Source organism: Actinia tenebrosa, unplaced genomic scaffold (assembly GCF_029948245.1).
Source record: "Actinia tenebrosa isolate PJP-AT-01 unplaced genomic scaffold, QUT_ActTen_1.0 PGA_scaffold7__59_contigs__length_16204524, whole genome shotgun sequence".
Classification (NCBI taxonomy): Eukaryota; Metazoa; Cnidaria; class Anthozoa; order Actiniaria; family Actiniidae; genus Actinia; species Actinia tenebrosa.
In genome coordinates, this window is record NW_028292584.1 from 13,706,879 (window position 1) to 13,728,127 (window position 21,249).

Here is a 21,249-nt window from a genome sequence, read left to right on the forward strand (position 1 = left end):
TAAAGAATTCCTTTGGGCCAATTTGGTCGCCAAACTTACGCGCGACTTCCCGGTACATGTCCTCGGGCTTTATCCCTTGTGAGTAAACCTTATTAGGCACTCCGTTAATGCTAACGCCTACGTTAGTGATGTTAGGATTAAAGAACGCCTCGGAGTCACGCAATCCTGCCGTGTATGTCTTTGCGAACAGCAACATTATCCCTGTAAGGCTGCGCCTGGGAAGGTTAATGCTTTGGTTGATGACCTCTTCGACGTTATTTGTAAAGCTGAACGTCTTGTACATCACGACGTGATCGTAAAGGAAAGCCTTCCCGGAGCTGTATTCCATACCGGCGCTACGTGCTAAGTCTTCGCTGTATACCGTTTCATACTGCAGCTCTAAGTTAGTAACGGAGTATGGGTGGACGGCTGATGAACTTACATCTTTTCCTTGCAGGATGTTCGTAGTGTCTGCTAGGGCCACTTCGAACTGCAGTTCGCTTAGCTGCCTTGGGTAGTATGCACCGTGGTTCGTGATAACTTCGAAATCTAATGGAACAACATATTTAGTACCATAAGCCGTCTTTATTTCGTCTTCTCCTGAGGCGCCAGAGGTTGCGCTTCTTACCTTGCGTATGGCTACGCTTGCTATTCCCTGCTCTATCCTTTGTGCACGGTCAAATGCAGTCAACCATAAGTCTTTGTACGTGGTATACAGATCGTACCTATTTAAGTCCAAGAGGGATTCCCCGGCGAACTTTACACGCATTTTGGAAACGAGGTTTCTACCCGCATTATTGACGACGTGACGCGCGTCTGCGGTATCTGGCTGTATTGCTAGGTCAAACCTTAGTGCTAGGGTGCCAGGAACCAACACTAGGTTATCCGTTAGACGGGGCACGCCTACGTACAGGGTTTCCCCTGGCTTAGCGCTAGAAGGCGTGAATGTAACCCGGTGAAAGGTGCGTTCTGCTTTCAGTCCGCCAACCTGCTTAGGTAATACGTTGGGGTTTAACTTTGAGCTTATCATATATAATGGAAGTAGAAGGAACGGATTTTGATCCCACCACCGAAGAAGGTCAAGTCGACATTAACGACGACGAATACGAGTCTTTACTACCTAAAACCAACGACCCCACGGAATTCCGAGGTAACATGGTGCGTCGGTTTGGAAAGAGAGCCCGCGCCGGCTGGATGGCTTTCCTAGACAAATACCGCACTAAGAACCCAGGCAAACCCATACCAGAATACATAAAGCTCGATAACATCGACTTTGGTAGTAAGACGATGATGAAACCTCCTAGGAGCAAAACCGCGGAAACCAGCTTTGGTCCGGACGGCAACATCCCCGAAGCCCCCGGCGCTGCATGGCTTAGTAGGGTTCAGGAACAAATGGACGAATCCATGGAAGAAACCCCGGACGATTTTGATAGGATCAAGGAAGAATTCCCAAACTGGGATCCAAACAAAGTCCAAGTAATGTTTGACGCGGATAACGAATGGGGCAGGGAAGTCGTAGTAGCAAGGTTAAATAGGTCTAATGCTCATCCATATGTCATCAGGGACATAAATGGTAAATACTACGCAGATAAAAATATTCCTCCAACCCTTAGAAAGACATTAGGAGAACCCAACTTACCCGAAAGAATGAGAGAAAATAGTGAGAATATTGACGAAGCCGTCGAAAGAGTTAAGACCATAATGCAGCGGCAACAAAAAGGTCTTGAGGCGATAAGGGAAGTAGAAGAGCTAAAGCAAGCGATGGAGGAAAGGGAAGCAGATTACATACGGCAAAACCGACTACTCCTTGATGCTCAAAAGAGAGAACTTGACGACAAGAATCAACACATATTAGAACTTAGAGGACAAAGAGACATTTCTCTTCGCGAAAAAGACAGCGCCCAAAGGGCATTCAATCTCGCCCTGCAAGGCCTGGATATAAGCAAGGAAGAAGCCAAGGACTTACGTACCACCATAGAGGGTTCTTTGGTGGAGCGGCGGCAGTTAGTTGCTGAAATCAACATTAAAGAAGAGCAAATCCAGCAAAGAGATCAGGCCATCGAAGACCTGGAAAAAAACATATCCGAAAAGCAGGAAATAATCAATGACCAGGCGCGCCCCGAAGAAGAAAGGGAGGCAGCTCAAAAGGAAGTAGAAACCCTTCAGGAAAGAGTCGCGGAATTACAGGCGCAAAAGGACAACCTGGAAAAGGAGCTGGGGCTTACTACCAGGGAAAAGGTAAAAAGAGCCCTTTTGAAGTATGGCGTTCCGCTGGCATTTGCAGTCGCTATTAGCACCGTAGTAGGAGTTATCCTATCCGCGCTTAAGGCTACAGGCGCGGGCGTAAAGAAATTAGGCAATGGACTAACGGACTTAGGAAAAAAGATGGCAGCCGGTCTTCCTGGGCTGCTGGGTTCGGTTGTTTCCTTGGCACTTAGGGCCGGCGGAGAACTGCTAAAGTTTGTGGGTAACAACATTTGGATCTTGGTCGTCGCTATTGGGGTGGTATTCTTGAAGAAGATGAAGGGCTAATCTTATCCTTGTGTATTACTGGTGGCTTATCGTCGTCGGGTATCCGAGGCGTCCTCGACTGGGGATAAGTAAAGATAGTATTCGCACCGCCCTGATAATGCGGAACTAGCGGTATAGCCGTCATAGTGCTAATGGTCTTATGATTATAAACGGCATTCGGGCCCCAATAGACCCTGTTTATCGAAAAGTATTGGTCGGTACCCGGCACAGAAATATCGTAACTAACCTGAAGCTTCGCATACTCGCAACTCGCTATCACGTGGAAGCTTATCGGCGCCGCCGGTTCGCTGGTTTCCACTAATTCCGCCGAAAAGTGCGTTAAGCGCCTGCTGCCGCTACTTACCCCGTAGGGCTGCAGTGGCCGATCGTTCTCGTCGAGAATTCTAAACCCAACGTTAGGGGTATATCTCGTCGATATGCTAATAGTGCATATGATCAACCCTAGACCTCCAACCTTTACCCACAGCCCGGTGTCAACCCATTTATTATCGTCTGTGTAGGTCTTGTCCTCCAAAAAATGTAGAAACCAATCTTCCTTTGCGTGCGGGTTCATATATTTAAAGACTAATCACCGTAAGAGTGCTAATGGTCTTATGATTGTAAATAGTATCTCTTTGATCCTCTATGCTATTCACACAAACACTCCCGGAGTCATCTACGCGTATTTGCAGCTTTACCTTCCCATGGCAATCGGCGGCCATATGAAAAGTCCAAACCGATAAATTCTCAGCGCTGTTAGTGTTCGGCTCTACGGAGAAATGCGCGGGCTCCCTGTTGTTTGTCTTCGCGCGCATAGGCTGTAGTATGCCATTGTCATCCAGGAACCTGAAGCCGACGTTGACGTGACTGCTTGTGCCAATGCAAATACTACAAAGGATTAACTTCTTCCCTGAGTAGTTCAAATTCACGGACATACCTGTGACATCAATCCAAGATGCCTGGGTGTATTTTTTCTCGCCTGTGTAAGTCGTATAAACGCAATCTACTCCAGCTACGTAGGGGTTGTTCATCGCCATATATAATAACTCAGACCAACACCCGCGGCTGCTAAGCCGGCTTTTAGTAAGTTATGGTCGTATTCCTCGGGTATCGTAGGCATAACATGGGCCTTCTTTGATGGTTTCTTAACTACGGGTAGCTTCGCTTCGTGTGACTTTTTTGGCTTCTCTACGAAGTGAGGAATGTTCCTAAGAGTGTCAGAGTTCACGTCGTTCACCCCAAACTTCATATCCTTAGTAGCTCGCTGCAGCTTGTTGTTATAACCCACAACGGAATTGGTGTTAATAACTAAATTACTTGGCATTAACCAACAACCAGGCGACAAAGCGTAATCCAGTCGCACTTTAGACTGCTGCACCGCTAATTGATATCTCTGCACCGACTTGGATATGTTGTTCTCTATTATTGCAGACTCAAATAAAGTTAGGAATTCTTGTTGCGTTTCCTGTGAAGCGCCTTGGGATCCAACAATGGGGTTGCGGGTATTTACCTGCGCTCCCAGGATGCAGTACACGAATGCTTCAATGCTACGGTTAATCCTGGCTAGGTTCCTTAAACCTTTTCCTTTCATTAACACAAATGGATCCCAAGTGCCGGGGTAGTTTGTTTGAATTCTAGTAATTAATGAATTATTACCCTTATCGCCGCCCATATCACCGAACTCTAACTCATTACTTGGGTATTCCTGATGCCCGTAGTCGGCCGGCTTCTCACCATTGGCACCCCAAACGTAAACTATACCCAGCCCATGCGTCTTACCCTCCTTATAACGAAAGTCTTTTTGCTGTGGTTTGAACTCATTAATTAACCTTTCCAGGGCTGCGGCGTCATATCGGTTATTCATTGGATTAAATGCCTTATCTCCCGGTAGGGGTACGTTAAGCTCCTTCAACAACCTCCTTACCGTAAAGGCAACGTGAAACTGCATAATTGGAATGTGAAACATGTCCGCGGCAACACCACAACCTTTAGTGGCAGCCCAAATAGCAAAGTCTAACTGCTGCGACCAATACCGCATATTGGGCCCTGCTAACCATTCCCTGGCCTCTTTACCCGACGTATGCTTCAACATCGTATTCTTATAGATATTTCTCAGCATTACGTTAAATGATTGTTTACCCACTGAAATCTTCAGGTGCGTTACCAGCTTTTCGAAGTTGTTTACACCACCTTCAGCATCGTAAAATGGGTAATCTTCCGTGGTTAACAATAAGTTTCTAGGAAAATTAGGTGCTTTATGCTCGGGTTTTGGTGGCCTTTCTTTATGAACGGGGTGTACAATCGTCAATCGCTGCACCTGATCACCTACTTGCTCCAGCTTTGAATGTTCCAAGTCTGTATTGCTGTACATTCTGGAGCCGTTGAAGTAAATCCCATCGGGTCTTCTTTCGAACTTACTAGCATCCGCGTGCGGAAACATCTTCCTGAAGGCCCTCCAATTCCAGTAATCCCTATTGTCGTGATGTGGCTGCTCCTGTATATCATTCCCAAAAGCGTCGTACATTAGTATATATAATGGATGTTATACCATCAGCACCTCCACTCTATCCTGATTTACCTAAGGAGGGACCTAACGAATTAAACGCTGAAAACTTCCGCTTGAATAAGGCAAATCTAATCCTCGCTTACTTAGAGGGTCAAACGAAACACTATGAGGAGGTCAGGAAAAAGTATGCCAGAGCCCGAAGCATACTACATAAAATCGCAATAACTTCAGGCTCCATGTCCGTGGCGTTAACAGGCACCGGCGTTGCTACTTCGCTTACTGGACCGGGAATAATCGTTGGAGTTCCTTTGGCTAGCGTCGGCGCCGTCTGCGGTATTATTTCGGCTGTTACAACAGGGCGTTATGAAACAGTTGTCAAGCAAAATATCCAAGCATGACACGACAATAGCTCTGTCAAGGGCTAAAGTAAATACGATCATTGACCTTGTCTCAAAGGCTTTGCGTGACAGAAAGATAGACAACGTAGAATTCTCGCTTATCTTAGCTGAAGAAGACAAATACGAGAAACTAAAGTCGGATATAAGGAATAAAAAAACCATCGTGAAAGATCTTTCCGAGGAATCTCGCAAAAAAATCTACCAAGAAGCGAAAGAAGAGCTTCAAAGAAAGCTTGCTCAGTAAACATCTGCTTTGAAAAGAGCGTGACAGGATTTCGTTTACATATCGAACGACAGTCTGGAAATTACGCGTAATCTTATGGCATAAGATTTATACCATAATACACGGCATGACCTTATTTAGTAAATTATTACGCGTAATATAAAATATTTAGCGAATTATTACGCGTAATATAAATTATTTACATGACCTTATTTGGCGAATTATTACGCGTAATTTCTCATCTTATACCATAAGATTCGCTATCTTCTTGGAATCCATCCCAAGAGGGGGTGGTTGGGGTCGATTTCGTGAAATATTTCGTAAATTACGTCAGGGTAATAAGGAATATCCTTATCCAGCCGACAAAACATCCACTCGGCTTTTGTCATATCAGAAACCTCGGGAATAGACTTACCGGTAATTTCAGACAAAAGGTAGGGAATAGCTTTGTAATATTTCCCTAGCTTTAATTTTTTCAATGTCTTCCGTAGACTTTGTGGGGTTGGCTCTTCTAAATGGTCTATGATTTTCTTCTTTACTTCGTTGTCTAAATATACCGGCCGTTGACCTTGAATGTGACTCATCCAGTCTCTGAAGTATTTTATTCTCTTATAAGGTGTTTTCTTACGACCTCCATTGGCGTAATATTGCTCTCTGGTAGCATTTGGTACGGCATTACGAATATTCTTACCACACTCGTAACACTGTGCTGACGTGTCGTCTTCTATTTGCATTTTCTTACCACAACAAATATACTTATTTGGCTTAGAAGGTACAAACTTGGGTTTCAAGCACTTTACACAGAAATCATAAGCAAACTCTTTACATTCTTCGCACTCCATATATAGACTAATATATTAGTGCGCTGTTGCCCCCAACCACACTTGGAGTGGGGGTCGTCCGTAGGTGGATTTTTGACACGGGTCTTACCCCGTGTTGAGATTGCGCTGGAACCCCCATTCCCTATACTACTTAAACACTTCTTATTGGATTACGGTACTTATAATATTAAAAGTGATGTCTACTTCAAAAACATCAATATGATTACCCTATTTGTTTTTGATTAAGACAAGTTTATCATGGTTTCAAAGTGTACTCAATGACAGAACAAAAAACGTGACGGGATTTCTCATCGATCCGCGTGTTGGATGCTTCGCTGGTCATGCACGGGTCACAATATGAGCGTCTCTAGTATCGGGTTCCACTCAAGAAAGACGCTTTGCCATAGCTACTAGAGGGTTGAAAATGCTGTTTGAGTATTGTAATAACTATTGTACTCGTAAAAATAGACATGTTTTTAGGTATATATAGTAAGTGGTTAACAATCTTCTAGATGGCAAACCATGATGGTCGTTGGATGCAAATCATCTAGAATTGAGAAGACAGTTCAAGAAATAATGTTTGGAAGAAAAACAGAAGATCGCTAGACCTTTAAAGTCAGTGAGTACACAAACGTTATATTTGTATATCATAATGTCGTATTTTCACATGTAAGAGAGGCTAGTCAATCTATAACAATATAACAATTGGTCGCCAAATTTCGATTCAGTGTATAGCTGAAGTAAAACGATTAATGAGAAAGATCATTAGAAGTTGATTCAACTTCGTGACTCCAAGTTAGGGACCAAATAATAGTACATCAGGTTTGCCATTTAAAAAAATTATCATTGTGTAGGTATATAATGTTATAGCCTGAGCAACATGTTGCAAGTAGTTGATAAAGTAGTACTAGTAAAGTAGTTGTTATAACAAATGAGGAAAAGCCTTGTATCGAGAAGAAGCTACGAGGAAAAAACTTTGATAACCAGGGTGTATGTACCACACTTGAGCGTGCCATCATGCTCACTATCATTGTTATTGAAAAATGAATTCAAGGGTGGAGTAGCTGAGAGGTTGTTTCAGGGTATCGATTGGATTTTGATCACTGGGATTGTGAGCAAAGGTAACTTGGAGATATTTCGTTACTACGTCATTCCAAATAATAAATAAAAAATAGTGTTACTCTTTTAATACGTACCCGCTGTACGAAGAGACCGAAAGTGCAGGTATATCATTGATGTAGTATATAGTATTGATGATTATCGAGTTGCATGACAAATATATAACGACGTACAGAATAATCTCTTTTTGTGAATCCTATTATTGAGGTACAGTTGATCTTCGAATTGACAAGCTCAAGGAAGTTGCTTTTAAAAAAATTTTGAAGAGTCGAAACTAATGAAAGGATCTAAAACTTAACATTGGTTCTATTTTCCGATGTCATAACTTTGAGAAGGGGTCGGATTGTGTTATTAATATTGTGTTGAATTATTTTTGGAAGGCTCGATATTGATCGAGGGTACTTATTGACTCTCATCCACCATTGCACGTCAATTATTTTTAGAGATAGCAGGTCATGACAGTTGAATGTTGATCAGCTCAACAGCGTTTATGCCTCAAAGGCCAACACAATACAGTGCAGTGCAAACTCTATTACGACCATCACCCTCCGTACGGGAGTCTTCTGTGAGCATCGCTCCACACGCACTGACACCACTACAGTCTTCACTATTTACAACACTCAATTCATAAAACACGAATCGAACACGAATGTCTACTGACCCAAGAATAGTTAAGGTTGTTTTGACGAGTCGAGAAAGCGAGTATAAAAATATCAGGAACACCTGAACATTTAAAATAATTCAATCTCGACGCTGGCAGCGCTAAAAATAAAATACAGATTACGTATCATGAGTCGTGAGTTTAGTTTTGGATTTTAGCAAAAAATACTTCACTTGGTTAAGATTAGAGCATACAGAACTGAACATGAAAGTAAGTGTCAGGAGTATTCGTAATTACTGGAAGCATTTTAGAAACATGATTTAATGTCATCATTCATTTTTTTCAATTGGCACTGAAGTGAAGTTAAATCAAAACGGATCTAGAAAGTAATCCTGACCGTTTCGTGTGAGTTTGCAGTAGTTGTTGGTTTGTGTTTGGGCTGTGTTGATGATGGATGTACCTATAGAAGAAAAAAAATGAAAATATAACCAAAGGTAGGTCTGAAACACCATGCATGTTTCTTTGTAAATTCATTTGGTTTGAATTCTACCTAAGTCAGTCGTAAAAGTTTAGGCTGATATAAGATATTGAGATGTTACCAGACATACGGTAAAGATTTGACAACAGCTTGCTTCTTGATTCCGTGTAAGCTCACCAGTCGTTACGCCGTTTCCAGAACTGTTAACAAAGACTTGCTGAACATACTTCGAACTACGTCATAGCCCAGATTGACTTCTTAATCAAATCCCATGATTTTTGCATTCAATCTCCCCCAAACTAAAGGTAGAGGTAAAGTTACTTTAGTCTTAGGTATTTTTTTAAAGGTACGATGAAGTTATTGTCCTTCCTGTAACAGACCGACACTTCAATTCAAGTGTATTAAAAGCAAACGGTAAACCAAATATAGAAACCGATAAGGCGCGCTCCAACTACAGGTTTGTGCTCGCCTCACACCTCTGGGGTCTGGGGTTCAATTTTTGGACTCGGCATCTCACAGTGAATCGGTAGAGTTTGATGGGTTGCACAGCGAGGATTTTCCCCAAGGTTCTCCATTTTTTTCCCTTCACAAATTCCCCCACAAAGTTCGAATTCTATCCTGTGAGTTACAGCCCTGTAGCCTAAAACTTTGATCAGCCCCGAGGTGGTTGCAGAATCTGTAATCCGCCTTTAATTAGCCATACCCTGACTTAGATCAACCCGGAGGTTGTTTCAGGTTATCGATGGGGTGTGAAGGCTTTTTTTAACTTGTGTTTTTTCATTTTTTTTCAAGATAGCTTAATTTATATTCATCTCCCCCATCGCCGGCAAGCTGGGGATCTCATTTGTAAAGTGTTTGTCATTAGTATCTGCATCTACCACCTCACAGGTACAAAATAAGCCTGCTCGTGTTGACATTTCTTGACTCAAATGTGGCAGGACTAAAATTACTACTTCCCATGATATGTCTGTTATAGGGTTGATTGTACACGGATTATATAAAGAGAACGCCCTAGGACAGATGTCTGTAATACATGGTATCCTTCACTCACAGTAACAGGTATCTTGTCGAGCACGAGCTTGCCAGCCGGGGAATAAACTGCTTAGGTCCTTAATAGCAATAGTAAAACAAATGTTGTGTCCGTTCTAAACTTGCTGCTACATGGTTTGAGGTAAGACGAGTTTAGCGATAGTTGTTTATCGTGCCGTCACACTAGTGCCGTTAGACAAGCTCAGCTTCCAGTTTAAGGCTTTACGAAAACTTCTCTTTACTCTTATCGAATCTTAATCTGCCAAGATCCCATCTTCAATTTTTTGATCGTTCGAAGGAGACTTGAAAACAATATCACTGCGTTGTGATTGCGGAAAAACGTTCTACTCGATATTGACTCAGACTTTCTGGACAGTGATCTTAACATCAACTAATGACGTCAAATATATTGTCGTCAGCAGAAAACGATCATATTTTCACTGAGGCGGTTTAATTCCCCTTGGCTGGCTTTTAGTTAAAATACGGTAAAACGTTAAGCAATAGCTTTCTCGTAGATATTCTATTTTTGCGGCGTTAACAATGAGTCAACCACTTCAACAGAAAGCGGAAAGTTTGGAAGTACAAGACGATAACAAAAAGTAAGAACATTTTACGATCTATTTTCTGTTTCTTTTATTTCTTTCTCTCAAATGATGCTTTGCTGGACACGATTTTGCTTTTTGCGAACACTCGCTTTCAATTCAACGATTTTCTGATTTCGTCATCAACAATTTATTCCTGTACTTTTACGTACTTATAATTATTATTTTCATAATTTATAAATTTAAATATTTTCTAATGAAGTTCTAGATTAAATATTGCTTCGGACTTTTTTGATTTCACGAGGAACAAATTGAAGAGGAATGGAAGTTGTTGTCTACTAATGAACATTCGAATGTTCTTCAACACGTAATTCCCTAACGCAGCAATCCCGGTTATTTTTAGCTTGTGGATACGCCTCAATACTCCAACAATATATGTGAGGTAAAAGTAACATTTAGGGATTTTTGGGGTTTTAAAAGCTTTTAAGCTTTCTATCAATTCTAACTTTGAAACTGAAACTTTAAGTTTCATTTTAGCCTTTTTTCGAATTCCTAAAATACCACTGTGTTCTTTGACTATAGACTCATTTACTCAGAGAGTTAGCCTGATATCAGTGTGAAAAATATTAAAAATTATATTTAACGAACTCCTTAAGCTTATTTATCATTATCATTATCATTTATAAATTATCATTATCTGTCTTTAACTAATAGTTATTTTTACCATTCTGCACCATTGTTATTGCAATTGCTAGAATGAAACATTATCCTTGCAAGAGAATGGTGATCGTATGAGTGGGGAGTATACGGTAGTTGCGGTTACTGTTCGGTACGGGTACAGTACGGCCGCCAATTTGCCGTATCGTTTCGCACTCATACGAAAACCGCTCTAATAGAATAAACTATATACGTAGACTGCCTATGCATTTTATATAGTTCATTTGAACCCATTGCTTTATTGTCTGTGATCTCGTGCCTTCTCAGACGGAGTTCAAACAGGAAATCTTTGATATTGGACTCCAAATTAAAATGATGCCCAATGTTTCTACCATTAATCACTAGTTCTCGTTTGCGTTGGATTCGGGGCATGTAGGGTCGACGTCTAACCTCGGCCTTAGTATTATATTTTAGATCTTATTAACATACTTTGGATTTTATTACTATAGATTCATATTTTAGCTTTTAACCTAAATTATTTATTATCTTATATTTATTAGGGCTCCTATTGATAGCAGATATACATTCCATGTAACTGAAGGGATTACCCTGTTTAAATAAAAGTGTTCATTCATTCATAGTTTGCTTGAAGAGTAAAAAATATACAATATCTATTTTATGTCTTACAGATGGACAAGGCGGTGTTTAGAGAAATGAGTTATCCTGTGCCAACAGCAAGGGGGAGATTAACGAATCACAAAGACTCCCTTCCCATGTGGGGTAAGCAGATTATGTAGCAAGTCAAGCAATTCACTGAAAGAGAAGTTTCAAGAAAGTTCTAAATCTAACTATATTTAAATGAGAACATGCGTAATAAGTAAATTACGAGCCTTAGATGAAACGACTGAAGAAGAGTGCCATACAAGTCTTTCACAACTCCAAGTCGCGTAAAAAATGAGCCAGCTCAACTAGAAACTGTGGACAGATTTAAATGACTAGAACACCATCTATTGGACGACAGAATATAGAAATTCTAGAATATAGATTTTCTTATTGATGTGAATGTTATTGAAATTGTTAATTGTTTACGTCATTGACCACTGTTTACGTTACGACAGTCTCGATATTGGTACCCTGCGAGCAGAGGTTTTTTTCTGACCCTCCGTGCTTGAGCTGTTAATGTTTTGGAATAAGTTTCCGTGACCCTTCAGTCTCACATCGCTGTGTAGTTCACACCACATAATACGGGTTGAGTTTCTTTGACGTGTTGCTCTCACCACGAGAATTTTCTATGGCTTCTCTGGTCTTAATAATAATTACTAATGATTTTAATAATAATGTATTATTTTATACTGCGCGACATTCATAAAAATGATCTATTGCGCATTACATCTACTACCACGCTAAGTACACGAGTAATGATTAAACCTCATCATTCTCAAAAAGGCTCGTGTTCAATCAGGTTTCATATACTCGTTTCTTATTTTGTCCTAGTTGCAGTAACCGCAGGTGTCGTGGGTTCAGTATTGGTCTTGGCTGTTTCGTATCTAATTTTCAAACGGCTAAGAGAAAAAATGCAAAAACGCTCGGCATCGCCAGAAGATATAGAAAGGTTCCATATTCCTACCGTTTATCTTCCTGTCCCGACATTATCAAGTGCCTCTTCGACATCTTCCCTGATTGAAGAAATATTTCCACAGCCAGGAGATTCGAACTTTCTAGACCCCAACATATACCTGTAAGTATGTTGTATGTATGATAGTTATCAAATATATAGGACGTTTGCATGATAGCGTCATTGACCTCTACTAGCAGACTACTATTCCGTTGATTAGCACCAATCGTCTTATAACTATTCTCATGATGGAATAAAAATTTACATTTTTTTTCGCGAAGCATTATGGTAGTGAGAGTCAAATGACGCCATCTTGCAAACGTCCTATAATACCATCGTGAGTTTTGATTGGCATACCATGGAATTTCCCATGATGCACTTGTATTTTCTAGTGGACACAAAATACTTCAGGTGAGTATAACTATTATATACAAGAAACAAGTGGGATATTTCAAGGTGTGTCACGAGAAAGCATTAGATAACTATTATATACAAGTGACAAGTGGGATATTCCATGGTGTGTCATGAGAAAGCATTGTAGAGCTATTATATACGAGTGACAAGTGGGATATTCCATGGTGTGTCATGAGAAAGCATTGTAGAGCTATTATATACGAGTGACAAGTGGGATATTCCATGGTGTGTCATGAGAAAGCATTGTAGAGCTATTATATACGAGTGACAAGTGGGATATTCCATGGTGTGCCATGAGAAAGCATTGTATAACTATTATATACAAGTGACAAGTGGGATATTCCATAGTGTGTCATGAGAAAGCATTGTATAACTATTATATACAAGTGACAAGTGGGATATTCCATGGTGTGTCACGAGAAAGCATTGTATAACTATTATATACAAATGACAAGTGGGATTTTTTGTCCTCTTGTAGGTCTTACGAAGATGCACGTCTCCCTGGATCTCCATACATGGGACCCGGACGTTTATGTTTTTCTGTCAACTACAACAAATATTCAGAGAAACTTAGAGTGAAACTTATTAGAGCAACTCGACTGACACCAAAAGGCGAAAATGTTACAGCCACGCCTTACGTCAAGATATGTCTGCTGCCTGACAAACGCCAAAGGGTGCAATCTAAGATTAGACACCGCACTTCGAATCCAGAATTTTTCGAAGATTTTGTATTTCTTGTACCAGAAAGAGACTTAAACACGCGGACATTGAAGTTTACTGTCTGCGACTATGATCGCTTCTCACGTCAACAAGTCATTGGTCACGTGATGTATAATTTGACGGATATTGAATTTTTAATGAGTGATGATATCAATGAAATATGGATGGATGTTTGCGAGGAAGATCCTAAGGTGAATCAAAGCACGACGGCTCAAAAATATATAACAAATACAATAAAACATAATTTATGACAAAGTTCTTATTATTCTGATTTTTTATTAGGTTGCCTTTCCAAAAGGAGAAATCAATTTTAGTCTTCAGTTCCTTCCCACGGCAAGCCGCTTGACGATAGCCATTGTGAAAGCAAGAAATCTAAGAATAGAGGGTGAACATGGAGAACTATGTATGTCACAATCATCATCATACAAAACAGTCATATTTTTCTGTCTTTACCGCGCGAAATCACATGCGTGAAGTCGTTGCGATAAAATATGGTTTACGTCAATCTTAGTATTTACATGACATCGTCGAAAAAAAAGATGAAGTTTCCAATTTTAGATGGACGTCCACCAAAACCTAGTTCGTCGCGACAACGATTTCGCGCGTGCTATTGACAAGCACTGTAAAGGGTATTCTACCTAGAATAGACATCTTTACCGTGTTATTTCCTAGAGTATTATTCCATTGTTTATCGGTTACACATGTATAGGGTTACAATCCAAACAAAGAAGCTGATTCTCAAGAGAATGATATGAACTCACCACCGCAGGGCCGTAACCAGAGCATTTACAGGGAGGGTGCACATCGAATAAAATCGGGCCATTGATCGTTTTTTTTGGTTTTTTTTTTGAGAAAGCAGAACCAAAAAAAAAGGTAACCAAAAGAAAGTACAACCAAAAAAAAAAAAAAAAAAAGAGATGGATGAGCAGACCTTAAGCTTTTATGGGGGGGTGCACGTGCACCCTGTGCTCCCCCCCTAGTTGTGGCCCTGCACTGCTTAAGTTAAATTGAAAATAATGTTTTCATATTTTTTATTTAGATCCTTATGTCAAAGTGTCAATGGTTATGGGAGGAAAAACTTGCAGAAAAAAGAAAACAGCCATCTGTAAAAGGACTTGTAATCCTGTCTACAACGAAGCCTTTGTCTTTACAATTCCACCAGCATGCTTGGAACGCGTTAGTCTCGTTGTATCAGTGATTAATGGTCCAAGACTCAAAGGGGCCAAAAAACTCATAGGGCGCTCTATAGTAGGGCCCTACATGTACTCCACAGGAGAGGGCCTTGAACACTGGAAAGAGATGCTTGATTTCGCTCGTAGTAATATAGCCAAGTGGCATACTCTTATTTGACTTTGTTTGATACACAGTTGAATACATATTTTAGCCTTACTAATAAGATCTAGGCTCCTTGCATGGTACTCCTTCTAATTGTCTTATTGCAATGAGACAAACAGAGAAGCGGCCCCTTTTGTGCCCTTTTTTTAAAACTATTCTTGGCTTCCATATTATTAGTCTCATATTTTCAAAATTGTATACTTTGAGGATATTCAATTTTATTTTTTTAATGTGAAATACATAAATATATCTCTGTTCTCTGTGATCAATAACCTGAGTAGCAGGCCCTGGAAGGGGAGGGGAGCCTGATACTCGGGTTATGTGGTCAAAGTTATTGATCTCTAATTGGGAGCAATACATAGAGCTTTACAAAAGTCATGTGACATGAAAATATAAGTTCAATAAAACAGTTCAATATTTGTGGGGGGAGGGGAGGGGGGTTGGAGGGAGCATGTGGATTTTGAGGGGAAAACAGCATTTAAAAAAAGAGCACTGTCTTGGGTGGGAATGTCAAATAAAAGGTAGTAATTTTAAAGGGGTATGAAAAAGTAAAGCAAGGTTCTCAAAAGGTATGTGCTGTTTTAAAACTCAGAATCCATGCAGTCCTCCTTCCTCTTAGTAGCTTTACATACCTTAACAATACAGGGGACCTCTGTAGATAAGTTTTTACACACAACTTACAAAACCAAATAAAGTCGCACTGTTGAATAGTAAATTTTGATTCTAATTTGATAGTCACTCCCAACCACCTCCAGTATTGGAAACAAGAATACCATTTAACCTCTAGCATTGGAGACAGTACAACCTGGGGGGTACTACTGCCCCAACTTGGGTAGGGGTGTGCGGCCAGGACCTCAAAACCCTGACCCTATCCCAGACCTAAAATTTTGATTTTACATACCCTACCCCAGACTAAAACTAAAAATTGTACACCCTATCCCAGACTAAAAGATGGAAAATATGGTTTTACAATCGATTACCCTGGGGGGTACTACCTCCCCAACTTGGGTAGGGGTGTGCCGCCAGGACCTCAAAACCTTGACCCTATCCCAGACCTAAAATTTTGATTTTACATACCCTACCCCAGACTAAAACTAAAAATTGTACACCCTATCCCAGACTAAAAAAAGGGAAAATACGGTTTTACAATCGATTGCAATCAATATTTACTAACGTTTTTATTGTTTTTGTGCCAGCAGAAAGTGTAGCCTATTCCCCAGACAAAAACGATCAAATCGTTAACCCTATCCCAGACTAAAATGATACCCTATCCCAGACAAAATGTCAAAAAAGGATACCCTACCCCAGACCCAAAGCCAAAAAACCATACCCTATAGGGCAGCACAAACCTGTATAGCAAATATAGGGGAGTACCCCCCGGGCAATGAAATGATGGAGGCAAAGGGGAGCAAAATGCCTGTGCAATGTTCATTGGTGTGTGAAAGTGGGTGTGTCCACTATACACCTAAAATAATTTCCCTCCATGATCTTGAAAGATAACAAAATCATTCATCAAATCTTATAGGACAATTACAAAGTTATTATGTCCATCACCTTTTCTTGTGATTTTTCGTGGAAATGATTTGAAATTGACATTACCAGTGTTCTTGAACATAACAAAATACAGTCGTCGAGAGCTGTGCTGTGCTATCCTTTTAAAACCAAGACTTTGTGTCATACTCAAAAACAACTCCTTCGAGGAGAATCTAGAATTCATCAAACAAGGCAAAGGAAGTACCACAAAGAGATAGCCATCTTTTGCTATGATTTTTGTACACTGTTTTAGCATTTCACCTCTTTTGACTGGATCACCTTCAAAGTTGATTACAAGGCTCAACACTACAATGTCATACTGTGATGCTTTACAATCAATCTGTAGGAAATCTGCCTCCATAATCATATGGTTTTGAGGATTAAGATCTATTGATGTACAATCTATCCACGATTTTTGCTTAGTGTAGTTGCAAGACAAGGCTCCAACATCCAGTAATCGAAACTTGTGATCTTTGTCTGGATGTATACCATTCTCTTTCAGCTGTTTCAACACCCATTTAGCACTATTAAAGCCTCCATATCGTTTTTCTCCAAGTCGCGAAGCCTCTTGATAAGCATCGATTCCTCCAAGTTTCTCCAACTTTGTATTCAACTCGTTCAGTTTTACAGCTTTCTTTTCACTTTGAAGTTGACTGTCTTTCTTAACGGCTTCTTGTAATTTCTTTAGAGCGTGATATTTGTTAATAAGCTTTTCATCTTTCCTTATGGAGGGTTTTGTGAATGTAACAGGCTTCTTTTTGGTCGTTTTTTTCTTCTTTTTCTTGTGTGTTGTGTCTGCAGTTGATTCCCTCTCTCCGTCCGCCATTTTGAATCCTGAAAGACCACAGGGTGCCCAAATAAGATTCATGTGTGTGTTTCAGGATACGGATGTTTAAAATAAAATGTTTGACTTATACATTTAGTTTGACATTTACTACAGTTGTTATTTGTAGTGGAAAAGCATTTACAGCGAATTTTTCAGTTATATACTTATCTATTTGTATCCTAATAAACTCTAAACCAAATATGCAGGAACCTTGTTTGGGCTTCCTGTGGCAAGGTTACAAGCCTCACTTTGAAACTCGTTCTCGTTCTCTTGAAAAGTCCTCCGATTCAAAATGGTGGGTTTCTTGTACTACTAAAAAATAATCCTTCTAAATCCCTGCCATCTATACTTTGTCCTTACTAATTTCACGTCTCAGCTACTTACCAATGTCTAATCTTATTGTTAGTTATTGCATTTGATTGATATAACGTACTATAGTGGAGTAAGTTAGGTAAAATGTGTAGTACGTCGAAGACCAAATCATGATGTTGATTCGAATACTTTCTGAACAAAGAATTAGCGAACCATAATCTTTTTTTTGTCAGTCTGTTAAGGATTATTTTCTTAATAAAATAGTTGATATATTGATATATGCTATTATGATTTTCGAAGTATATTTTCTACCAGAAGCATTGCTTGACACGAGTCGGTCGTGCACATGATAGTATTAAAGGTTTACAAATATTGATGTTTCTAATTTTTTAGAGCGAAGGAACAGCTACCATTCGTACGAGGAAATTCCTCACCAACCGCCTGCTTTCTCGAAAGCAAATGGTAAGTATCACGAAAAAAATTTGATTACATATGTTGTTCATACATGACATATTACAACACCAAACTGTACCACAAGTAATAGAAATTATTATTTATCAAAAAAGCTGTTTTGTAGATCTTGCTTTACGAGAGCACATGGCAGAATGAGTGATAATTTAAAATAAATACAAATTACGATAGTTATTATTTTGGATAGTGCAAGTGCTTTATGCTCTGATAAAGCATGATCAAACAACCAATCAGAAAGCCAGATTTATTAAAGCTCTTTTACTATGCTTTCCAAATCTTCATGAAGGTAACCTATAGCAAGAGTCTGTAATGTTTAAGTTGTATAGTACATTCCGTGTAACAAAGAAATGTGTTTGTATGTCTCAGGTCGTAGATATTCTTCATCCTGGCCGAGCCAGTGTCCCTAAGTCTGAGATCAGAGAGAAGCTGTCCAAGATGTACAGGACTACTGCAGATGTTATTGTTGCTTTTGGTTTCAAAACAGCTTTTGGTGGTGGAAGAAGCACTGGATTTGCTTTAGTCTATGATAACCTTGATGCCCTCAAGAAATTTGAACCCAAATACAGACTTGCTAGAGTAAGTTTTGTTCTTTGTTGTTCACTCTGGCTTACTGCAGTTTGCAAAACGAACCAAAATGAAATATAATCTTGTGATTTCATTATGTCAGCCAATCAGAACTGAGAAAATTTGCAAAACTGATGTGTCACTTTTCACATGAAATCATAGATTTCAAGGTCACAAAATAAAAAATAATAGTGTTGCTAATATGCGCTTAATAACGGACATAATACATGAAAAAGTGGAGATCAAACATTTATTTAATACAAGACCAACAGTGGATTTTAAAATAATCATGTTGGAAAAACAAAAAGAAACTTTGCTGCATGAAACTATATAAATTAAACCCCCATTATGATCTTGAAACCTAGCTCTTTTCAGGCATTTTTCTTCGTTTTCTTTATCTTTAATTTCTCGTCATTTCTTACATTCTCTTTATTACTCGGCTATTTTTTTCGTATAATGATAATTCATGTGTTTTCTATTATTATTCCAGTTGCGGGCATGTTTTTATTTTTTTATTTTTCACTGATCAATTTTCGCAGGCTTTATGATACCTCAGTTTTGCAGTGACATCATTTATGATTACGATTATGACCTTTTGTGAAGATAGAAAATCAGAATTTAAGCAAACAATTCGCCTCAGCCCAACAGTTTATTTAAGCCATTTTTGCATATGCCTAACAGGATTGCTAATATGGGAGTTACTAAGTGTACATAATATGATCTTGCAATAATTGAATTTATTTTATTTTGCACACTGGAGAAACCCATATACTTATTGACCTCCTTTATGCACCATATTGTCAAAGGCTATAATTATTGAAATAAGCCTTTTGAAGATGAAATTTTTTACCAGTATGGCCATGTTGTATGGTACTTATCAAATATTGATCGTACATGTATACATGCCTGTTCACGAAGCTTTAATCCTTTTGAGGGGAAATTTAAAGAATTTTGGAATGAAAATTTAAACAACCCAAAAATTTAAGGTTATCTTCATTTTTCAATTTCATGACAATTTATTAATTAAGAAATTATTCAGGTTGGATTATTAGACTCACCATCACATGTGAGTAGTGTTTGTTAGGTCTCTCCTTTGATTTAAGGGCTTTCTTAAAATTGTATTCCTCCCTCCAAAACCTCTCAATCTAATTTCCAATTTGATGTATGAGTTTAGCCTGTGTTCTGAATAAGCCTGAAGCAAGATGACGTTTTACCCCGTCTCTAGACCATAATCCTTTTCACATTGCTTTTTGTTCTTTAATTATGACTATATTGTTCCTGTATTCTCTAAGGAATCAAAAATTTTAATAATGAAAGATTTTTAAAAACTATTATGGTATAGAGTCGTGGGTAAAATGTCATCTCGCTTCAGGCTTATTAGATGAGCCCAGAGGTGACTCCTGACTAAAAAAACCAATCTTTTGTCTTCGTTTTACAGCATGGCCTTTATGAAAGGGAAAAGAGTTCTAGAAAACAACGCAAAGAAAGGAAAAACAGAATGAAGAAGGTCAGAGGAATAAAGAAGTCAAAAATTGGTGCTGGCAAGAAGGTGAGTAAAGTTATGGTGTTATTTAATATTAATAAATGTATCTGTTTTCCTGATGTTGGGTGAATGCATATGAATTCTCCTTTCACTCGTTATCTTGATTACGGTGTCATATGTGAGTAGAGTTGTTTGTTGGTTCTTTCTTGTACTTCAAAGGTTTTTCTGCAGGTTATCTAGTTTTTCTCCCTCCACAAGAATCAACTTGTAAATCCCAATTGCAATTTCAGTGGATGAAGAGCCACTCTGTAGAAATGCCACTGATAAATGCCGTTGATTTTTAAATGATTTGATAATTGGGATTGACTAATGTTAGTGTGTGAAATATGTGTCAATTAAATTATTTACCTTGAGTATGATGTTCCCCATTTCAGACCACGTGTCATTCTCTAGAGTATCATTTCTTTGTTTAATGGTTGTACATGAGAAGACACATGAATATGGATGCAACTTAAGCAAAGAATCTTTTGACAATAACATGTGGTCTGATATTGGAAAACATGCTAAAGAGTTCTAGTCATTCTTAAAAATTAAAGTATATTAGTGCTATATCCATAGAATATTAGGACAAAGTTAAACAAATGTATGCTCTGACATTGGCCGCCAACCAAACCAAGGCCTTTCAAACAAAATAATTTAAAATCAAATTTTCTTAATCACATATGTGACTATTTCTTATTTATTCTTGACCATATACACACTCAGTGTAAGGTAACATATATGCTTTTAAAACAAAGAATGTGAATATTTGTAATTCTGATGTTCCTCTAATGTCATTTCTAATGTTTTTTTTTAATTGTTTTCTTTTTTAGTGAGAAGTATTCCAACTTGTTCCTTCTGCTTGTAAAATTCTTCAATGTGGAGTTATAAATAAAAAGTTGAAAGTAATACAGTCTTGTATAAAAGTTTTCAATTTTGAGTTCTGAGCTTATGACCAGGGGGCTGTGAAATGGATATTAGAGTAATATATAGAGGATGTTACATGGGCGCACGGAGATACAAATTTTATCTTCGAGTGTTCAATTGATATCTCATGAGTGAGCGCAGCGAAC

At 39.0% G+C, this 21,249-nt stretch overlaps 3 protein-coding genes and 1 long non-coding RNA gene across 7 annotated transcripts; 2 read left to right on the forward strand and 2 right to left on the reverse strand.

Moving 5' to 3' along the window:
- Positions 1 to 5,790: 5,790 nt before the first annotated feature.
- LOC116302889 (synaptotagmin-C) lies at positions 5,791 to 15,663 on the forward strand. Of its 4 annotated transcripts, XM_089039967.1 has the most exons (7): positions 5,791 to 6,051; positions 6,951 to 7,057; positions 11,554 to 11,644; positions 12,359 to 12,602; positions 13,372 to 13,804; positions 13,896 to 14,016; positions 14,653 to 15,663. In XM_089039967.1, the coding sequence occupies exons 3-7, from the start codon at positions 11,554 to 11,556 to the stop codon at positions 14,961 to 14,963; spliced, it is 1,200 nt and encodes a 399-aa protein (XP_088896093.1). In that variant the 5' UTR covers positions 5,791 to 6,051; positions 6,951 to 7,057; the 3' UTR covers positions 14,964 to 15,663. The 4 variants fall into 4 exon arrangements, with proteins under 4 accessions (XP_088896093.1, XP_031568147.1, XP_031568148.1 ...); XM_031712287.2 differs by lacking the exon at positions 5,791 to 6,051 and having other exon boundaries at positions 6,803 to 7,057; XM_031712288.2 differs by lacking the exon at positions 5,791 to 6,051 and having other exon boundaries at positions 6,803 to 7,053.
- On the reverse strand, positions 8,464 to 10,004 carry LOC116302892 (uncharacterized). Its single transcript, XR_004197898.2, has 2 exons — positions 9,688 to 10,004; positions 8,464 to 8,935 (listed from the first exon to the last, which is right to left on the reverse strand). It is a non-coding gene; the product is annotated as an uncharacterized LOC116302892 (long non-coding RNA).
- An 804-nt stretch (positions 15,664 to 16,467) lies between the features above and the next one.
- LOC148905708 (uncharacterized) lies at positions 16,468 to 17,307 on the reverse strand. Its single transcript, XM_089040610.1, has one exon. It carries the CDS (start codon positions 17,305 to 17,307, stop codon positions 16,468 to 16,470), a length of 840 nt encoding a protein of 279 aa, XP_088896736.1.
- Positions 17,308 to 17,551: 244 nt separating this feature from the next.
- On the forward strand, positions 17,552 to 21,085 carry LOC148905709 (small ribosomal subunit protein eS24-like). Its single transcript, XM_089039979.1, has 5 exons — positions 17,552 to 17,602; positions 18,013 to 18,081; positions 18,457 to 18,666; positions 20,093 to 20,203; positions 21,010 to 21,085. The coding sequence occupies exons 1-5, from the start codon at positions 17,600 to 17,602 to the stop codon at positions 21,010 to 21,012; spliced, it is 396 nt and encodes a 131-aa protein (XP_088896105.1). The 5' UTR covers positions 17,552 to 17,599; the 3' UTR covers positions 21,013 to 21,085.
- Positions 21,086 to 21,249: the final 164 nt, after the last annotated feature.